The sequence below is a fragment of the Neocloeon triangulifer genome, unplaced genomic scaffold, assembly GCF_031216515.1.
Source record: "Neocloeon triangulifer isolate White Clay Creek 2 clone unplaced genomic scaffold, ASM3121651v1 ptg000009l, whole genome shotgun sequence".
Lineage (NCBI taxonomy): Eukaryota > Metazoa > Arthropoda > Insecta > Ephemeroptera > Baetidae > Neocloeon > Neocloeon triangulifer.
In genome coordinates, this window is record NW_026775551.1 from 5,148,501 (window position 1) to 5,166,581 (window position 18,081).

The 18,081-nt window shown below is 37.3% G+C and overlaps 1 protein-coding gene across 4 annotated transcripts in view; it reads left to right on the top strand.

Annotated features, from left to right (window-relative positions):
• Positions 1-18,081, top strand: part of LOC132195391 (uncharacterized) — a 123,053-nt gene that overhangs the window by 50,994 nt on the left and 53,978 nt on the right. The window contains exon 1 of one of the 4 annotated variants that reach the window (XM_059617344.1): positions 12,067-12,212. The exons of the other annotated variants lie outside the window; for them this stretch is intronic. Coding sequence (XP_059473327.1) covers positions 12,177-12,212 — 36 coding nt within the window. The 5' untranslated portion in view covers positions 12,067-12,176. Of the gene's footprint in view, positions 1-12,066; positions 12,213-18,081 lie in introns of those variants that run through there. 4 annotated transcript variants of the gene reach the window in all.

Below are 18,081 nucleotides of genomic sequence, written 5' to 3' on the forward strand. Positions count from 1 at the left end.
CAACTCGTGATTTTAGCTTAGAAAAAGTTTAAAATAAGCGTTCAGAATGTTTGTTTCAATTTCCAATGCCAGCCTAGTTCACGCAGAAGAAAATAAATTAAATGTTTATGTAACCTTTTTCCAGTGTAGGCTAATTCTGTGTGATTTTTAAATAATTTTGTTCAATTTAAAACATTTTGAAAAGTTTTTCTGTTTCATTTAGAGAAAACTTAATAAAAAGAAATAATTTTAAAAATATATCTTGCTAACAATAAATAAAAAGAAAAAATATGTAATTTTAATATTTACGGTGCATAAATAATGTATGTTTTAATTAGTTATTGTTATCTGTTTCATAAATTGTTTATAAAATGTATTCTTTTTAAACTAAATAAAATTAAGCAAAACCAAGAGTATTCAGAGGTGCATCATGCGTTGTACCAAATCTGTATAACAGCCGCGCTAAGCTCTTTTCCCCTTTAGAGAGGAAACTTGTCTTGCAAATGAAGACAAATTTCGTTTGAAATGCAGTGGCTACACGGCAACGACAGCTTCCCGAGGACGCGTCTGAATATTTAATAATCGCTGCCGTGTCTTGCTGAGTGTGGACTCTCCATTAAATATAAATTAATGGGCACGTCTAGCTCTCATCCGATGATCATCCTCTCGCTTGGCGACGACGCTCAAATTTTTTTCAAAAGGCGCTTGCTTTGCTGTAACATGGCTGGTCGTTTATACGTTTTGTAAAATATTGCCTCGCCAAGCCTTTGATCCCTGGCGGGAAATTATGGCGTGCTTATTAAAATTGTATTTATAACCAAGCAAGTGGTGCGCCGATTTCAAATCTCCGCAGTTTAGAAAAAAAAAATTATAAATCTTATTTCGTTGGAAAACTTATGAAATTCTTTCCCACAATTTATTAAACATCAAACCAAACCCGAAATTAAGATTGGAATTTCAAATTATCGACTATAATGATTCAGTGGATCATACAATACATTTATCACTTATCACTTCAGTAATATTATTTTGCTTCTTTAGTAAGCAAGAAAATATGAAATTTAATTTGATCAAAATATGATTGAATATAATTATAAAAAATTATTTTAATATTTAAAAAAATTATAAAACATAAAAATATTTAATTGCTTAAGAAATAAAATATCATGAAAAATTTTAAAACAATTCAGCAATATTTAAGATTAATTTTTTTTTAAACATTAGCAGAAATCTTTTAATAATATCTGTTCAGCTATAATTTGCTGGCAATTAAAATAATTTTAATAAATTTCCAATACTTGTAAAATTCATGCATATTTATTGAACTGGCGCATATTTCGTTCAACTTATTAGAGAAGGTTGCTTTTTTTATTACAAATATCCCACCCTTCTCGCAATCGGCAACGGATCCCGCCGGAGGCCACTTCTCTTTTTTCGCTCTCGAATGAAAAATCCGAAATATCATATTTTCCAAGCCATACTAACCGTATGTTAAAAACAACACAAAAAATCCACCCCTCTCGCATTTTCATTCGCGCACTGAATGAAAATCCGAAGCAAAAGGCGGATGAGAGACGAGGGATATCAATCATCTCTCATAATCAACCATGAAAATATTTGATCCATTCTCTCTGCGTCTATAAATTTTCCCATCCAGAGAGAATTTATGCAAATGGGACGGGGATGCAGCTGAGTTGAGCTGACAGCAGCCAGGCGTTTTGAATGCACTTTTCTGCTCGGTTAGCCTCGAATGGTCAGCCAAGGGCTTTGTTTTTGCCCTCCTTGCCGCTGCTCAGAGAGTTCCGCTCGTCTTGTATATTGCGGCGGCATGGAAGGGTTAATGGTTGCAGCGCTGGACGGAGGCGCGTGTATTCAGCATGTTCTTTGTGCTTAATGACAAACGAAGGGATTGAAGTGCTTAATGCCCTCGTTTCTCAAGGGCGCGCCCGGAAAAAGATGCTCCCTCTTCAGCGCGCCATTTAAATTAGCGCGGAAATAAAATAATTGCGCCGAGAGGAGTTGGAGCAAACCGAAGACTAGATTGTTCTTTATAAACAAAAGCAACCAACTGCGATTCATATACTTTGCGAGGAAAAGCTTTTTACCTCGGATGGTTTCATCAGCAGTCTTGACAATTAGCAGCTTTGTTTTTCTAGACAGTTAATTACACTTTTCCTCTTTCCTGAATAATTAAAAATTAAAAACAAAACTCTACGAATTGAATTAAAAATGAGATCTTTCAAAGAATGTAAGAAGTTAATTGTTCAGATTTTAATAACTGATGCAATATTAAATTATGAAAAATGTGGAGAAAAGTGTTTATAGAATATTTCTCTTGACTCATTGTGTCTACTTTTAGTGAAAAATCACTTTTATTAAAACAAATAAATTAATAATATTAAATCGTTCTTCATAGGTGCAGTTTCATATCATAGGGTAAAAATTACGATAAATTACTAACTACTTAGGTCAAATTTTACTCTATTTTTTTGTTTTCTTCAATATAAACAAATCTATTTGGTTAATAATTATGAAAAAAATATGACTATGAGATTAATTATCTGGGACTTTAAACTTCTACATAATTATTGATTTCAAAAGTTTCTATTATAACGTTTGTGAAAATAAAGGCCTCTCATTCTGCTCCACTTGCTAAACTTTATATTTATATTCATTTTTATACGGAAAAAAATACACAAAAGGAAAAAGAAAAACGAATAATTCATCGAAAACCACATGTGAAGAGTGCCATGTGCAAAATCTCGACTGACGTTCTTGCCGTCTCAAAAGTTTGCTCTCCGCCGCCTTTATAATGTAATGTAAGGAGAATATAAATCCCAATTGAATTCATCCTTCGGCGACGCGTAAGCTCTTTTGCAAATCTCCTGCTCGTTTCCTCTTCTGGCCCGCAGAGTCGTACGAAACACGTTCGCCAAAAGTTGATTTGTAAGTAGGTCTGATGTGTGCTTTTGGCTGTTTCCCTTCTTTCCACGTCTCCGCCGCGGTGATCAAAATTCATCGATAATCCTGCAGGTTGGCTGTGCTGAATGCAGAGCAGCGACTCTTCGATCCGGTGTACTTTTCAATCTTTCCCTTTCTCGTACGTTCGAAAATCGCAAATAGCGAGTCCTCGGCGTTTCGCTTCGCTGCGTTTTTCAGCGGCACGTGACCACCCGCGAATAATTCAAAAGTGGTCGTATCAGCAGCATTCGAAGGCAGCAAATTTCGTTCCCGGCAGTGTCTTTTACCAAACTCGCCAGAGCCCTCTTGGCCGAAAAGAGATTTCGTAATTCGACGAGGAGGACAAATTTAAAGGGAAAAGGGTCCATGCAAAGATTTCTTAGCGAGCTAATAACGCAAAAAAAAAACAATTCCGTAAAGTATTACTTACAATTTGAAGAGAAAAAAATATAGAGAACTTGTCAAAATTTAATTTTAATTCAGTAGAAAATGCATTTGAGAAAATTCAAATGTTAAATGTAAAGGACGAGTACCAAAACTTTACGGAAAAATTTCCCCCGAGAGCGTTTTTCGTCGACCAGTCATCTTCTTTGGAGATTTTCGTCCCTTTGGCCGCCTGCGCAATGAAGGGAGATGCTTGAAATTAACAGTGCGACTTTTAATATTTTAATTCATCCCATCCGCAGCCGAGCTGAAATTTAATATAAAAATGGTGGGTTTGGAGCGAGTGACGAAGGTTTTCTTGCGCTCAGCCAGGCGAAATGTTTGCTCTTGATGCGGGAGAACGAAAAAGAGAGGGCGATTTTTTCATCTTTTTCTTTTCTTCTTCTCTCGGATAAGTTTTAAATAAAGAGCTAGGGGAAAATGATGAAAAAAGTTTTTCGCGGCAGAGATTTCCTCCAATTCCCTTGTCATGTTTCCCGCCGACTTCTTTATTAATAGGCTGTGCGTTGATTTCCACGAGCCTAGCGTTGACGATTTAAACCATCGTTCAAAATAATAAACGCTGCAATTCCACACTCTCCTATATTGAATCTGAAAAGGCCATATCGGAACGAGTTTGCATTGCTGTGGTAAAAAAAAAAAAAAACGGAGCCATTAATGGATTTAGCTACTTGATGCTGATGGGTACTGAGAGAGAACCGATTTGCATAAAACCAGTCTGCAGCTCTCGAACCGCGCCATTATGGGCAAATATTTATTGAGGATCTGTGCAAATCTGAAGTGGGAACGATTATTTTTGCCATAAACTTTGTGCTTTCTCTTCGGCACTGAAGTCGATTGTCGGTGCGGCCTCCCACTCGCCAATGGTATTTTACCAGAATAGAGTGTTCCAATGCGAAATTTTACTTTTTAAAAGATAGTCTTGATGGAATTTTTTGCCGTTTATACAAACCAATAACATTTTATTTCTTTTGCAGCCTAGATCAAAACCGTTGAAAATATAATACTTAAAAATAAATTTAAAAATAAATAAATAAATATAATTACATTTTTATCGTTAATTATAGTTAAATTAAAATATTGGAAAATAGATCAACGGTTAGGATTGAAAAGATGCGCACAATGATGTTTCTTATTTTTTATTTTTTTATTTGTGGTGTTATGGAACACTCTATAGACTGGTAAACAGTTTGAATAATAAAACATGCAAGTTGCTGCTTCTCAGAAGATAACACGCCCGTCATTATAATCATGGTCGTGGGTGTGTTGCGGATTTTGAGTCTAATAAAGTGCGCGAGAGCAGATGAATGATGCGCCCCATCACGTGTGTTGTGCATGTTGCCTAATTTCGCGCTCTCCGCCCTTGTAAGCACCTCCAGACGAGATGAGTATCAAGAGGCTGCAAGGTAGAAAGACGTCTCTGCTTTCGCTCGCTCTTGTTTCGGATAGCATGTCGTGTGTTTTGATCCATAATTAATAGAGCCGTTAATGGCGGTGAGGATGATGAAGTCCTCTCCGTCCCGACTCCGCAGGCAGCGCCAGATAAATGGTTCTCTGCTTCGATGCCTCCTTATTATCGCAAAATGTGATGTATTATTGTGCCGAGAGAGAGAGACGAACGTGAGCTTGACGCGCCGCTTCTCTCAGCACATAAGTGAACGTGGTGCGCAGAGAAGAACGGGTTGCATAACTAATCCCCTTTGTGTGCATGTTCCGAGCGCAGACAGTTCAAAATGCAAATTTTCACGCTGTCTTCTTGGCTCGGCTTCACGACTTGTCTCTCAGCGAAAGATGAAAAGGGCTTTGCGTGAAAAATAGCTTTCGCATAAATATGGTGATGAAAAGGAAAGTCATATCAGACCTAACTTATTTGAGAGTGTTTTAAAGTTTTGCTGCTGGGAAAAGTGTGAAATGCAGATAATTTCTGGTTTATTTAAAACAACTTTTGGATTCTCACAAGGCCAATTTCCATATAATTAAAATGCACTAAATCAAAATTTTAATTAAAAAGTATTATACTTATTTAGATAGTAAAACATTTACAAAATGTAAAGAGCTGAAATCTGAGTGGTTTCTAATTTAATATTTTGTATGTATCAAATTTGATGTAAAAAAATAATAAAAATAAAGAATAACTTAACTTTTCTGAACAGAGACTAAAAATGAAATTTTCTGTTAAGTTAATTTTTAATATCGAACTTGCTGTGGGATATAAAATTGGATTTTATGCCATTTCTTCCAACAAATCTGAAGAAAATAACCCGGCAGATGTTCCCCCAAAGTACATAAATTACGGATTTCACTCGCGCATGGACGATCTGCATGATCATCATCATTTTCCTCAAATTCAGAACCTTCACCTAAATACGATTTTAATGCGACCCAATTTAATAATCATCCTCGTCTACCGAGAATCGGGGGCAGATGCTCTCTTTTCCCCGGACGTGTAATTTTTCACCCTAAATGAGGCCTCGAAATTTTCTCTTGGCCTCGGAAGGCAAACTCCTCTTGTTAAAAATTTACTTTTGACGCCGACCGCTGAAATAACACACTACAAGAGAGAGAGAGAGAAAAAGAGGGTCGCGCACCAGGAACTAATAATGAGCGATGTGCATGTGTCAGGCTTTCAATTTGGCGGCGGCACGTGACCCCGGCCGAGGTGCATCAATTTTCCTCGGCCGACTTGATGAGTGTATTTGTGAGAGTGACAGGCAGTTGGTTAATAGTATACAACCTGCTTGCTCCTCGGCAGGAGCTACATGGGAGGAAGGAACACGCCCACCGAGGGCAAAAAGCTGCCGCCGGGGTAATGACGCTGAGCTAGGGAAACGCAAACTTTGGTCAGGAGGCCGTCCGGAATAAAAAAAAAAATAATTTCCACTCAGTCAGGCACCTGCCCAGGCGTCGGACGTAATTATATTTTTGCCCGGGCAATTCATCATGGCCGAGTGACAGGCGCAAAGTCTGCTTTTCTAATTTAGTTGTTACAAACAATGCAGCATTAGCATGCACTTTTCATCATCAGCGCAGCAGCTGAGACAGCGTGTAATTAATTGTGCGGCCGCCTGTGTGAAAAGAATCAAAAGGCAGTTCACTCTCTCTTGCGCCGAAAGAATTCTTCTTCGGCCCTCTTGTATAGCTGCCGGTATTTATTTTTCACGCAGCTCACTTCTTAAAAGCGGTTGCACTTCTTCTGCAGCCTCTCTTTTTATTTCAGTCTTTGTGAAGCCGCGACTTAAAATTACGAGAGCAGATGCGCAGCAAATTAATCGAGGATGCTCTCGGAAGGATCAACAAGAATGCCTTAGTTTTTCCTACTTGGGAGTTAATGCCGCGCCGAGGGTTTGCTGCATGCGCTCGCCATGTGATGTGATTTTAAGACTCATCGCTCTCTGCGAGAGAGAACAGTGCATTAAGACGTCAGATGTTGTTTTGACGTTTTAACTAACCAAGCAGCCGCCACAAAGAGTAGAGAACATACGTTGGAAAAATTGTTTCAGAAATATATATCAATGCAAAGTTAAAATTAAATGCAACACCATATCTAAAATACTAAAAGTAAAACCCATTTCCTGCTGATACATTATAAATATGTATTTATTTCGTCGATGTTACTACAAAAATTAAAATATTAAACAATTAATTACAAAAATGAGGCCAATAAATAGTTTTTTAAATTAAAATTATGTCAAATATAAAAAATAAAATAAAAAAGCCACCTTAATTCAGTGGAAGCTTTCAATTCTCACAAATTTGATCTTATTTTTGAAGTATGATCTTATTATTTTAAGAAAAAGTTTACCCGACAATTATTTTTATCTATAATCTGTTAGGAAATTTTTTTTTGATTTGTGTTTGAACAAAAAAGTTGATGAAAGAGACCACTGTGCTTCAAATCGACAGGAAAATGTTGAAATCCGCGCCGGAAATCTCCAGATGCTCTTCAGTATTGACCCATCAAATACAAATTCATCATCCTTTTTTATGAATCAAAAAACTCCTCTTGCTCAAGGATAAACTTTCAAATGAGTCATCTTCAAAACCGAAACAAACAAGCCTTTCTGAAAGAAGTTTTTCCTCTCTACATACACGTATTTTCACACTTGATAAATTACCCACCTCGATCTCTCCACGTCTCTGCTGTTTGCTGGCTGCACTTTTTCACCATGCGTCGATTCTATAGTGTGTGATTCATGAAGAAATGTCAATACTTTGGAGCCACAGGTATCACACAAAAGGCTCCAAACTCGCAGCGAATAACATATTGTTACACGGCCGACAATGCACCAGGGTAAAAAATGCCGAGCGTTTATTTCTCAAACATGACTTTGCATAAATTTGGGCTGAGACGAAAGCGCTGCGTTTTTATTGCCCGCAATATAACGTGCCAAAAGCAGGCAGGCCCGTTGATGAGCACGCTTTTGCTCTTTCTTCTTAATTCTGTGTGCACCGCTTTTGAGAGCGAAATGTCCTGGTTTTAATGTCTTTTTAATGGGCGGTTTGATTAAAAACAAGAGCCACCACGCGCTTTTGACAGAAAATTAACTTGTCTCCGCCAAAATAATTTCCCGGGCGCTGCCAAAGTTGCATCGCAAAAGTTGCTTGTCAATGAGAGAGCAGAAGCGCTTCTTCCTTCGCAACATTAATTGCCAACAAAAACAAGCCGCCAGCAAAATTCGCCCAACTTTTTTCTTTTACTGGCAGTTGAGCGAGCGTCAAAAAGTTACAAAAAAGAAAAGTCTGCTGTTTTTTAAGGGAAAGTTTTCCGAGCAAAAATAAATAGAGCAACTAAGAGCGCCGGAGATGAAGTTTGATGCGTTTGTGACTATAGGAAAACGATATCAACGTCTCCCTAAAAAAATTGGAAAAAGTTTATTTGGCACTTGGACATTGTTTCCACGTGTAAAACAGTGTGGCAAGAAAAACTAAAAATATTATGCTGCTTATCTACAAATTTTTGTTTAAAATAATTAAAGTACACAAATTGATTTATTTTCCAAACCTCTTAATTAATTATCAAAAATGTTTAGTACAAGCTAAAAAATGAAAATAAAAAATTTATTAAAAAAAAATCAGGAATCAGGAGAGCCAAATTTTAATTTAGTTACAAAGATTTTTATTTAAATTGATCAAATAGAATTTTTTTCCCACTATAAGAGAAATTTAATTTTAAAATAAAAGAAAGTTTTTTGCGGTTTTTCTTGCAATTAATTTGCTAACAAGGAACTCAAGCCGGGAGCAAATTCCATTGTTTTCTACCACGAATTCAAACCGTCCCTTTCGCCTGATAAAAAAATCTGGCCGGTATCAATTGAAAGCCTCGCGCGCACACACAGTTCAGGAAGTTTGCTGGTCGTGGCATTTACCCGCAGCACAGCAGAGAGCTCCGGACAATGCGAGCCTGCAGCCAAATGGTTTGTCGTGTCGCTGGAGCCTCTCTGTTTTATTCAGAGTTTATATCGAGAGGCCGACAATGGCCATCAGCATCTATACCATGTATATTTACACTCTGTTTTGAAGCGCACAGCGCGTTTGCTCGCCTTTTACCAGCAAAGCTTCAATGGCCCAAAAGAGAGACAATGATCTGCACTATTCGCAATATGGTCCAGAGCTTCACAGTAGTTTAGATAAATATGCTACAAAATAAATGCTCTGATTTTTAAGAGGATTTGCTTTATTGCTAGAGAACGTGCCAGTGAAAAAAAAGCTCTAAATGTATAAGACGCATACAATATCTATAAAAGTTGTAAATTTTTTATATTTTTTCCCAAAATAGTTCTCAAGCTGAGAAAAAATTATTTTGAAATTTGGATATTTAATCTTGAATAACCATAATGACGTTGGGATGTTTCATGTTTCTTTCTCTGGGTTAATTAATATTAGATTCAAATCCTATAAATTATCGCAGGTCCAGCTTAATCACCACTAACAATCTGCAGAAATTAGAACTGATTTTGAGACTCAAAATTCAAATTTAATCGCAAATTTTACAAGATATATTAAATAAAATTTAGTTATGAAATGTTGATGGACGATACGAGTTCTCATGACCATACACGTGCTTCGAACATGAACTCGAGCAGCAACAAAGAGCACTTTTGCGAGCGCCAGCCTGCATTTGCAAATATTTAGAACAAACGTCGGTACGTACACACATCCAAACACATTTGCACAATAAAATTCATCAAGCAAACAGCAGAGCAGTCAGCGGAGAGCGCTGCTGCCGATGTCGGGTACAGCCGAGATCCATTGTTGTCGATCTGCATTCAGCGTGCCGGGGCTGATAATTGAACACACCGTTCACGTCCGCCCGACGGGTTTGCTGCTGTGTTTGTGTTTTCGGCACAATCAGCGTCGAAATCGAAGCGAACCCAGTTTAGCAGAGCAGGTCAAGGGTCAACGCAAACAGCAGGCAAATCAATCGGACTTTTTTTGATTTAGCTATTCACGCAGATTTTATTTGTTTTATTCCTTGATGAGGCTCGGGGGACCATTAAAGTCGATACGAGCCACGCTCAAAAGTGTGCTGGCAGTTTTCCAATACCAAAATTTTCTAAAGCTGAATTTTTCTAAATATTAAGAATAAAAAAGGAAAATGATTAATTTTATTTAAACTTTTGCTATTAATTACAATTTTTTTAGTTTTCTGTTATTATTGATTTATAACTTTCTGAAGATTGAAATCAGATATTATTTATTTCATTTTTCAGACTCGTTGTTTTGAACTTGTAGACGCTAAATTCATAGCTCAAATAAATTATTTATTTGTTTTAATTCATAAATTAATTCAGAATTTCCCATTTTTTTTTCAGTATAGATTGACTAATGTAAATCACAGTTGTTGATATCTACTTTAAATGAAATTAACAGCCATTTGTTGGAGATTTTGTTGAATTAGTTGTTTAGTCTCTCTCGAAAGCAGATGGAATGGGGGCGAGCCAAAATCAAATAATGTCCTTTTCTGCGACGTGAGAAGTTCTCGGGAGGAGCAAATAAAATGAAAAAAAAGCACTCACTCGCCTAAGCAAACATTTGCCGCGCATTCTTGGCCGGGTGAAATAAGACCACCAGCACGTCGTCGTTGGGTCTCGAAAATTTGACTCTCGCACTCGCTTGCTAAAACGTCTCAATGCGCCTTATTGACAGTTCAAACATCAGCAGATTTCTCTCACTATGCCCTCCGCGTGATCCCAAAGCTCTATGTACACATAGCATTTTCCCAAAAAGAAAAAAAATGCTTGTGCCTGCCCTATATATTTTCTCAACTCTGGCAAAAGAAGATGTTGTCAAACTGCAGACTGCGACTCTTAACCTAGAACCTACAGAGCTTGCGAAAAGAAATGCCGCTGGGTGAGAAAAATGCTTCACAAGCACGAGGGAAAACCGGAGAAAAGGCGAATTTTCTGACATTTGGATGCCTCTTCTCCAATGAGGAAGTGACACTAGATTTCAAGATGAAAGTGAAAAAAAATATTCCTGCGCTCTATCTTTTTCTCCTAAGGCGAAAATAAAACAAGAAAATTGTGTCCCATGTAAATATGGCGGTGTATGTGTAAAAAAGGAGCGAATCATGTTAATATGGAATTATATTTGCATTATTTTAATTAAATTTTTAATGTTTGATTTAAAAAAAGGAAGAAGTCTAATCAAAATATCATAAAATGGTAAAAAAAAAAAATAAAAAAAATCTTGTGAAGCAATTCATTTTTTTTCTAATTTTTTTCTTTTTTATTAACAGCCGATTTTGTCCCATGAGCTCCGATCTTAATACATTCGATTTTCATATATTTTAATATTATTCATGTAACATTGTGTGAGTAGAAAAAATTAAATTAATTAATAGAAGAAAAAATTTAATCGCTCTTGTACGATAGGCGAGGACAAATCTCGTCTCTCATACAATCACATATCACAATGTGGATTACATCTCAAATGGAAACGTTATTCAATGCTGAAAAGCGGGGAGTGTAACGCGCGTTAAATTGTCATTTAACTCTTTCGTACAATTGCCTCCTGTAATTTAAAAAAGCTCGTCTCTATAATCGAATGTGAAACGTGTAATCCTCGGTCCGAAAAATAAACGGTGACATAATTCCCTCCAAATCCAATAACAAAGTGAAGCAAGTGTGCTTCCTCCCGCCACACACTGATACAGTCACGCTGCTGGGAAAACCACTTAACCATTAAAATCAGAAGCGCGGCTTACTTCCAAAAGTCCGCCGAAGAATGGATCAAAGCAAAAAACTCGCCGCCGCCGTCAATTGTGGAAAAATGCGTGTGGCTGGAAATGAAATAAAGAATCCGGGTTGAAGGGACAAATGTCCCCCCACACCCTGAGTAATGTAATGTTCGGCTGTAAATTTCCTCGCGGTTGATGTCCCTATTTGCGGTGAGATGAAATGTGCGCGCAATAATAACATTCCTGGCTTTTCACACATGCTCAGGTGCGCGCAGGCTTTGTGTTGGCACCCCTGTCGGAGTCTGTGTTGCGCCCCAGGGGGTGCCTTTGTCCCCGCCAGATCACAGGCAGCGCTCAGGGAGGCTGGTGGACCTGAGAAAAATAATTTATGGCAACGCACTCAGGTCCTCGGCCGCCCCCTCCTCTCTCTCGCTTGCTCGTCTGATCGGTTTGAGAGAGAAAACGAGCCGCGGACGGACCAGTCTTGTTTCGAGATCCGAGAGGAGAAGATCTTTCCGCTGCTCTGTGCGTGCCTGTAAAAGCGAGAGTTCATTTCTATCGATAGAGTGATTTTGCTGTGCCCGAGTGTTGGAAAATCCGTTCTGATGTGCACATGGAAGTAATCATCAAAATCTACCATCACGAAAAGGTCTGGTTTTATTTTAACATTTTTTATTTTATTAAAAATTTAAGATTTATTTTAATAAGGAAATTAATTTTTCTTACAAAATTTTGTAAAACAAATTGGATATTAAAAAAAGATTATTAATGACAAATTAATTTTACTGGTCACTTTTATCAGGCACTTCTTATTACTTGAAATAATAATAACTCGAAACGATCGGTCGTTGAACCGATCATTGCGCGCATAAAAAACTCCCTCTCATCGCCAAATACGGTCGTCGAATGAATATGTACCTTGAGGGGCTTCTAATGATCGGCGCTCTCCGACTCCTCTCTCTTTCGCTTTCGCAAAACGGATCCACTTCATTTGCATAAAATAATGGCGCCGGCGAAATTTAATGTGTTATGTGTGCGAATTCCGCCGATCCAGCAGCAATAGCTTCGGCGGTGGCAGGAATCCAATCAGAAGAGCGCGAGTTAACAATTTAATCGTGAATTTGAAGTCGCATCAGCATTTTCGGGGCGAGACGGCGGCGGGCACGTCATCGGCACTTTTATCCACCGACAGAGGCAGTTAGGCCCATTTCGCCGGCGCGCTGCACTAATTTGATTTTGTATCACTTTGACGCAATCTCTTTCTCGCGCTACAGGCGTGTGAATTTCCATGATCCTCATTTGCATGTTCAATTGCACTTGAAAACCCTTCCACGTCTCGGCCCCCGAGGCGTCCTGCAATAAAACGCACGCACTCCACCCCGACCCGCAACACCGCCGTCGATATTGTCTATCAGAGCAGCATGAACCGAACCCCTTTCACCAGCAAAAACCTCTCTGTATATTGTACTCCAGTAAGCCCAGTCATTTCAGTCATAACTACAGTTGTTGTAAATTCTGAAATAATCGGCGAATTACATTTTATATTTTATTATCAGGTTGCTAATTTGCTTATTTCCTGATTATGCATTATAATGTATTTTATGGATAAGCACCAGAAATTTTATACTATTTTATTTTTATTATATCTACTTCTATATTTAAATCAATTACGAAAATTTTAAAAAGCAGATGTCTTTTCTGAAACACTCTAAAAATTAAGAGATGACTTTCTCTACGATGGACCCAAACGTCGATCCTAAACTACTATTATTGGAATATAATTTAATATAATTTTAAATTATATAAATAAAATTGCAAGCAAATTTAAGTTTTATTAAAAAGTGTCTTCTAAATTTTTTTATTATTAATAGGGTCAGGCCAAGACAAAGTCTTGTCGGCCTGTGCCCTTTATTGGTGGTACAGAAGGCACCACCCAATTAATTTTTTATTTTTGGGTTCAACTTTATTTAAAAAAAATCATCATTTTTTGCTGGCATATCCTTAATTTAGGTCCACGCGATGATGACAAACAAAGCTGAAAACTAAAAGAGAGAAAAAAGATTAAGAAAGGATGTGGATTTGGTTGGGGTAGGGGAAGGTCAGATTTGTGAAGTATTTTTAAAAATTATATTAAAAATAAAATGAAATATTCTATTTAATATTTTTTTGCTTCATTTTCTCAATTTTTTTTTCACTCCACACCAACCAACAGTGACAATGAGTCAAAAAGTCCGCTGGATTTTGACGAGCCACTTGTGCGTCTGGGAGCCGAGTTATGCAAATTGCACCCAGGGGAGTTGCATTTTCTCGCCAGCAGCAGTCGTCCTATTGCTATGCTTTGTCCCATTACAAATTCACGCGCGGTCTCTCCTTGTATATATGCTGAAGCTTCTGGTGGGAAAGAATATTTCACAAAACAGTGCAGAGCATTAGCCGCGCGGCCGGCAGAGGAATTTTTGGAAACGTGCCTCGAATCCTGATGCCCAGACTCCAGCAACCCCCTCTTATTATTATCATTGTCTCAATTTGCATTTCGCGCAGCCATACTTGTTCGTCCTGGCTTTTTATTAAAAAAAAGGAAAGCAAAATCGGAGCATTGTTGAAGGGAAGCCAGTGAGGCACAAAGCCTTTTGTTCGCACAAGAGTGGAAGAAGTTTGTATCGTCCTAGGCTATATTTTTCCAGAGTGCTAATTAATTTACAAGAGAGTGGTGTTGCGAGGAGTAATCCGCAGTGCAGCTTTGGCGCACTCATGTTGTGCGAAGGAAAGTTGCTCTCGCCGGAGAAATTTTCCAAAGCACTTTTGTGTAGTTGCTGAGCGCCGCAAAGTTAAATTAAATGACTAAATGCAGCCTCTCAACAGGTCTAATGAAGTTATAGCCCTGTGTGATGTAATCCTCCTATCTTATTACACTTAATTGCACGTCTCGTGTACCGAGAGCAATTCGTTTGCCCCGAGAATTGCACAACTTTGCCTTCAAACTCTCGCCTCGTGGAATGGTGAACCGCCGCCGCCACTGGCCCTAATGGTCTAAATTAGTTCGGCAAATAAAATTACCCTGGCCTTGTGAGTAGGCCTATAGGGATGAGCGCATCAATTTGACTGTATGACACTTGAAAAATAATCAAATATTTAATTACGGCTGCACATTCCAAATTAAATTAATTGATAATTTAAATCATTTAAAAAAAAAGTTCAAACTGAATATTAATTCGCAGTATCTAAAATTACTTAGTTAAATTAAAACTTGTAAACTCAATTTTTATATAAATTTAAGTTTCTATTTTTTTTCAGTTGAGAATGTTTGTAATTTTTTATTTATGAAATTGTCAATTATTATTTTTATTTCTATGTTTCAACAAAAACTGTGTTCCACTGTGTTCAAATTTTCATTTTCAAAAGAAAACGCCAAATTTAATTATTCTGAAAATTATCTAACAAATTATTAATAAATTTCAATATTTTTAACATTAATCATGTCAATTAAAAGCGCATGAAATAATTTTGACCAAATTGGCACTTTTGAATTACTTGAATTGATTTCAAATGTAAATCAAATGCAATAGCGTCCATTTCGCCAGCTCGATGGTTAAAAAAAATATATTGCTTTGTTGCCACGCTGCTGAAATGCAAATCGCTCGTCCAGATTTATGTTCCACCAGCCAGAGAAGAGCCAATTTGCATATCTGCTCTGAATACAAAAATGTATATATTCGCCTGCCGATTCTATATAACTGTCCTCGATGCATTTGAATAACTGCAAAATAAGTGTTGTTCTTTTTACCGGCGAAGCGCTGCCGCGTACCGATATCGGCAAAATTTATCAACGTAAATTTACATATTGAACGGTGCGGAAAAATGATTTTTTTCCTGCTGCAAAACTTTGCCGATAGTTTTGCTTGGCCAAGCGATGCATATCTGCTGCTGCAGTCTGCATGATTTATGCAAAAAGTTTGCCATTCCTGTTCATCCTGTTTTTTATTTAATGAAACAGATTGGACTTTTAATTTAAAAACAACTTTGAATTACATTTAAACTTGTGATCGAAAGCGTACTGCGGGAATTGTATTTGCATCGCTGCCAGTCTGTGCAGGAGATAAATTGAAATAATTACTGTTTTTCGGGGGGAAAAAAACGCTCAATTTTCCTAATGAGTCAAATGAGAGCGCTGCAGGAAGACAAACGACCAAAAAATGCTAATTCTCATCAAACCGAGTTGTTTCATCTGTTTTTGTTTTGATAAACGCGGCGCGTGTTTTTGTGATGTGCGTCTTGTTACGCGGCCCGTCGTCAAAAGGCATGCATGCGATCGCAGACCGGGGAACTTAATGACTTAATCACCATAATTGGCCCAACATGTACGTATGTAAATGCGGCCGCAGGAAATTGAGTTATTATTTCGATATCAGGCCTTCAATCAAAGTAGCGCCTCACTCGCGATACACACAAAATGCTGTAATAAAATAACAAAAATTAGATTTTGCGCTAACATGAAATGCAACAAAAAATACCTCGAAAGAGCAGCTGCCGCCTCCAGAGGCTAATATGATGGCCGGGGGCGTCAATGTTGGTCTTGATGTCTTAATCGTGACTGACAGATTGCAAAATATAAAGGAACAAGTACAAAATTACGGTATACGGATTAGATTGTATAGCAAGTGTCTTATTTAAAATTGGATATGATCTCAAAATGAAATAAACTTTACAATTATTCGGGGGGAAAATGTTTTTTTTTTTATAATTTGTGAGTAAAACTTTGATGGCGATGCTATTTATCTCAAATAATAATGTCTGCTGGTTATGCAAAAAGTATTATTTGCTCAATTTATAAAAATACATATGCGTATTTATTTATCGATAATTATACTCTATTTATTATCTGAAAATCAAATTGGTAAACTCACTTTATTGTCATTGTTAAATATGCAATTGATGTAATATCTTTTGATCAATGTGAATTTTTTCTTTTTAAGATGATTTTCCTCTCTATTATGTAAATTGATAATTTTATTTGAATGTATGTATGATGTACCTGGGCAGCAATTGCCTTCTGATACAATCAATAAAGACACTTTGCAACTAAACTATTTCAATTTAAAATAATAGTAGTTATTATTTTTATGTGTTTGTACCAAAAACAGGAATAATTTTAGATTAACTTGAAGAATTGTAAAATTAAAATATAAAATATCTGATATTCTTGGTAGATAAAAATTTCATTGTATTTGTATAAAAATTTCAATTCTTATTTACTTAGAATTCTTAATCAAATACTGTGTAAATGAGACACGATACAGTGGATAGATATTATGAATACCGCCGACGATGCGATAATAAAGATGTAATTGATGCCGCGAATCACACACGCGGTAGACGAAAGCGAGAGGCAGATGTTTTATTTTTTACGATTGTTGATCATCTCGCGTGCAAACTGACATTTTTATTATACCCCCCGCCTATAGGTATATCAAAAAGTGAGCAAATCCACTTACGCGGCTTCCAAACCGCAGGGTTAGAAAAAAAGATGCGATCGAACGCGCAATGCCGCCTCTCACCTCTAATTTTAATGACAAAGCAGCGCCGCCGACTTATATTTATCCAAGCCGTGGCTGACGTGACGCACACGCACCCCTATCTTTCGCCCCTGGGGCTTTTTGCGTTGGACTGGGGGACAGGGCCGGGTGTCCCTGAATGCGGCAGATTTCCCGGCTGTAGGATTAATTTAGCTGTTGGTTTCTGCCACTGCACAAAAAAGGCAATATAGTAGTCATGACTTCGCGTCCGACCGCACTGCAAATAATGAACTTTACACGCAACATTCTCTCGCCTCCCTTTCTAATTTAAATTTTGTTGTTAACACAGCTGATGACGACACTTTCAACAAGGGGTATGAAAAGTCATATGCAAATCTTTTGGAATCTAAATTTTAATTCTTATAAAACTCTTAATTTATTAATACTTTTGAATCGTCTACGTTCAGTGTTTTTATAAATTATAGAACAAATTTAATCTTCAAACGCTTGTATAAATAAAATACATCAGGAAATATTATCATAACCTCCAGGCATCGATTAATTTGTAATAAATTCAATTAATTTATATACAAAGCAAAAGCGGATTAATAGATTTATTTATAAATATATTTTTCCCTTCATATTATAGGATATTTAATTGAACTCCGAGTGTAAAGCAAATTGAATCAGCAGACTATCCTTTAACAAAGTAAAACATAACCAATCAGATCGTATTATAACAAGCGAAGTGTGTAATTACCGCGGAGGCTGCCGGCGCACGACCGCGTGTAGTATGGAAATATAATGAGTAATTGCAAGTACAAATCGTTCGGTGCTTCGTATAATTATTAATTAGCTCGGCGTCGCAATCAAAATTTGGCATCAATCAAGCGCGAATCGCATGACACGCCGCAACAACACGCGGTCGGAAACAACGCGAGCGCAAATAATGTGAATCAACATACTGTGTGCGTCCTTTACATGATGCTGACCAGATTGTGGCAC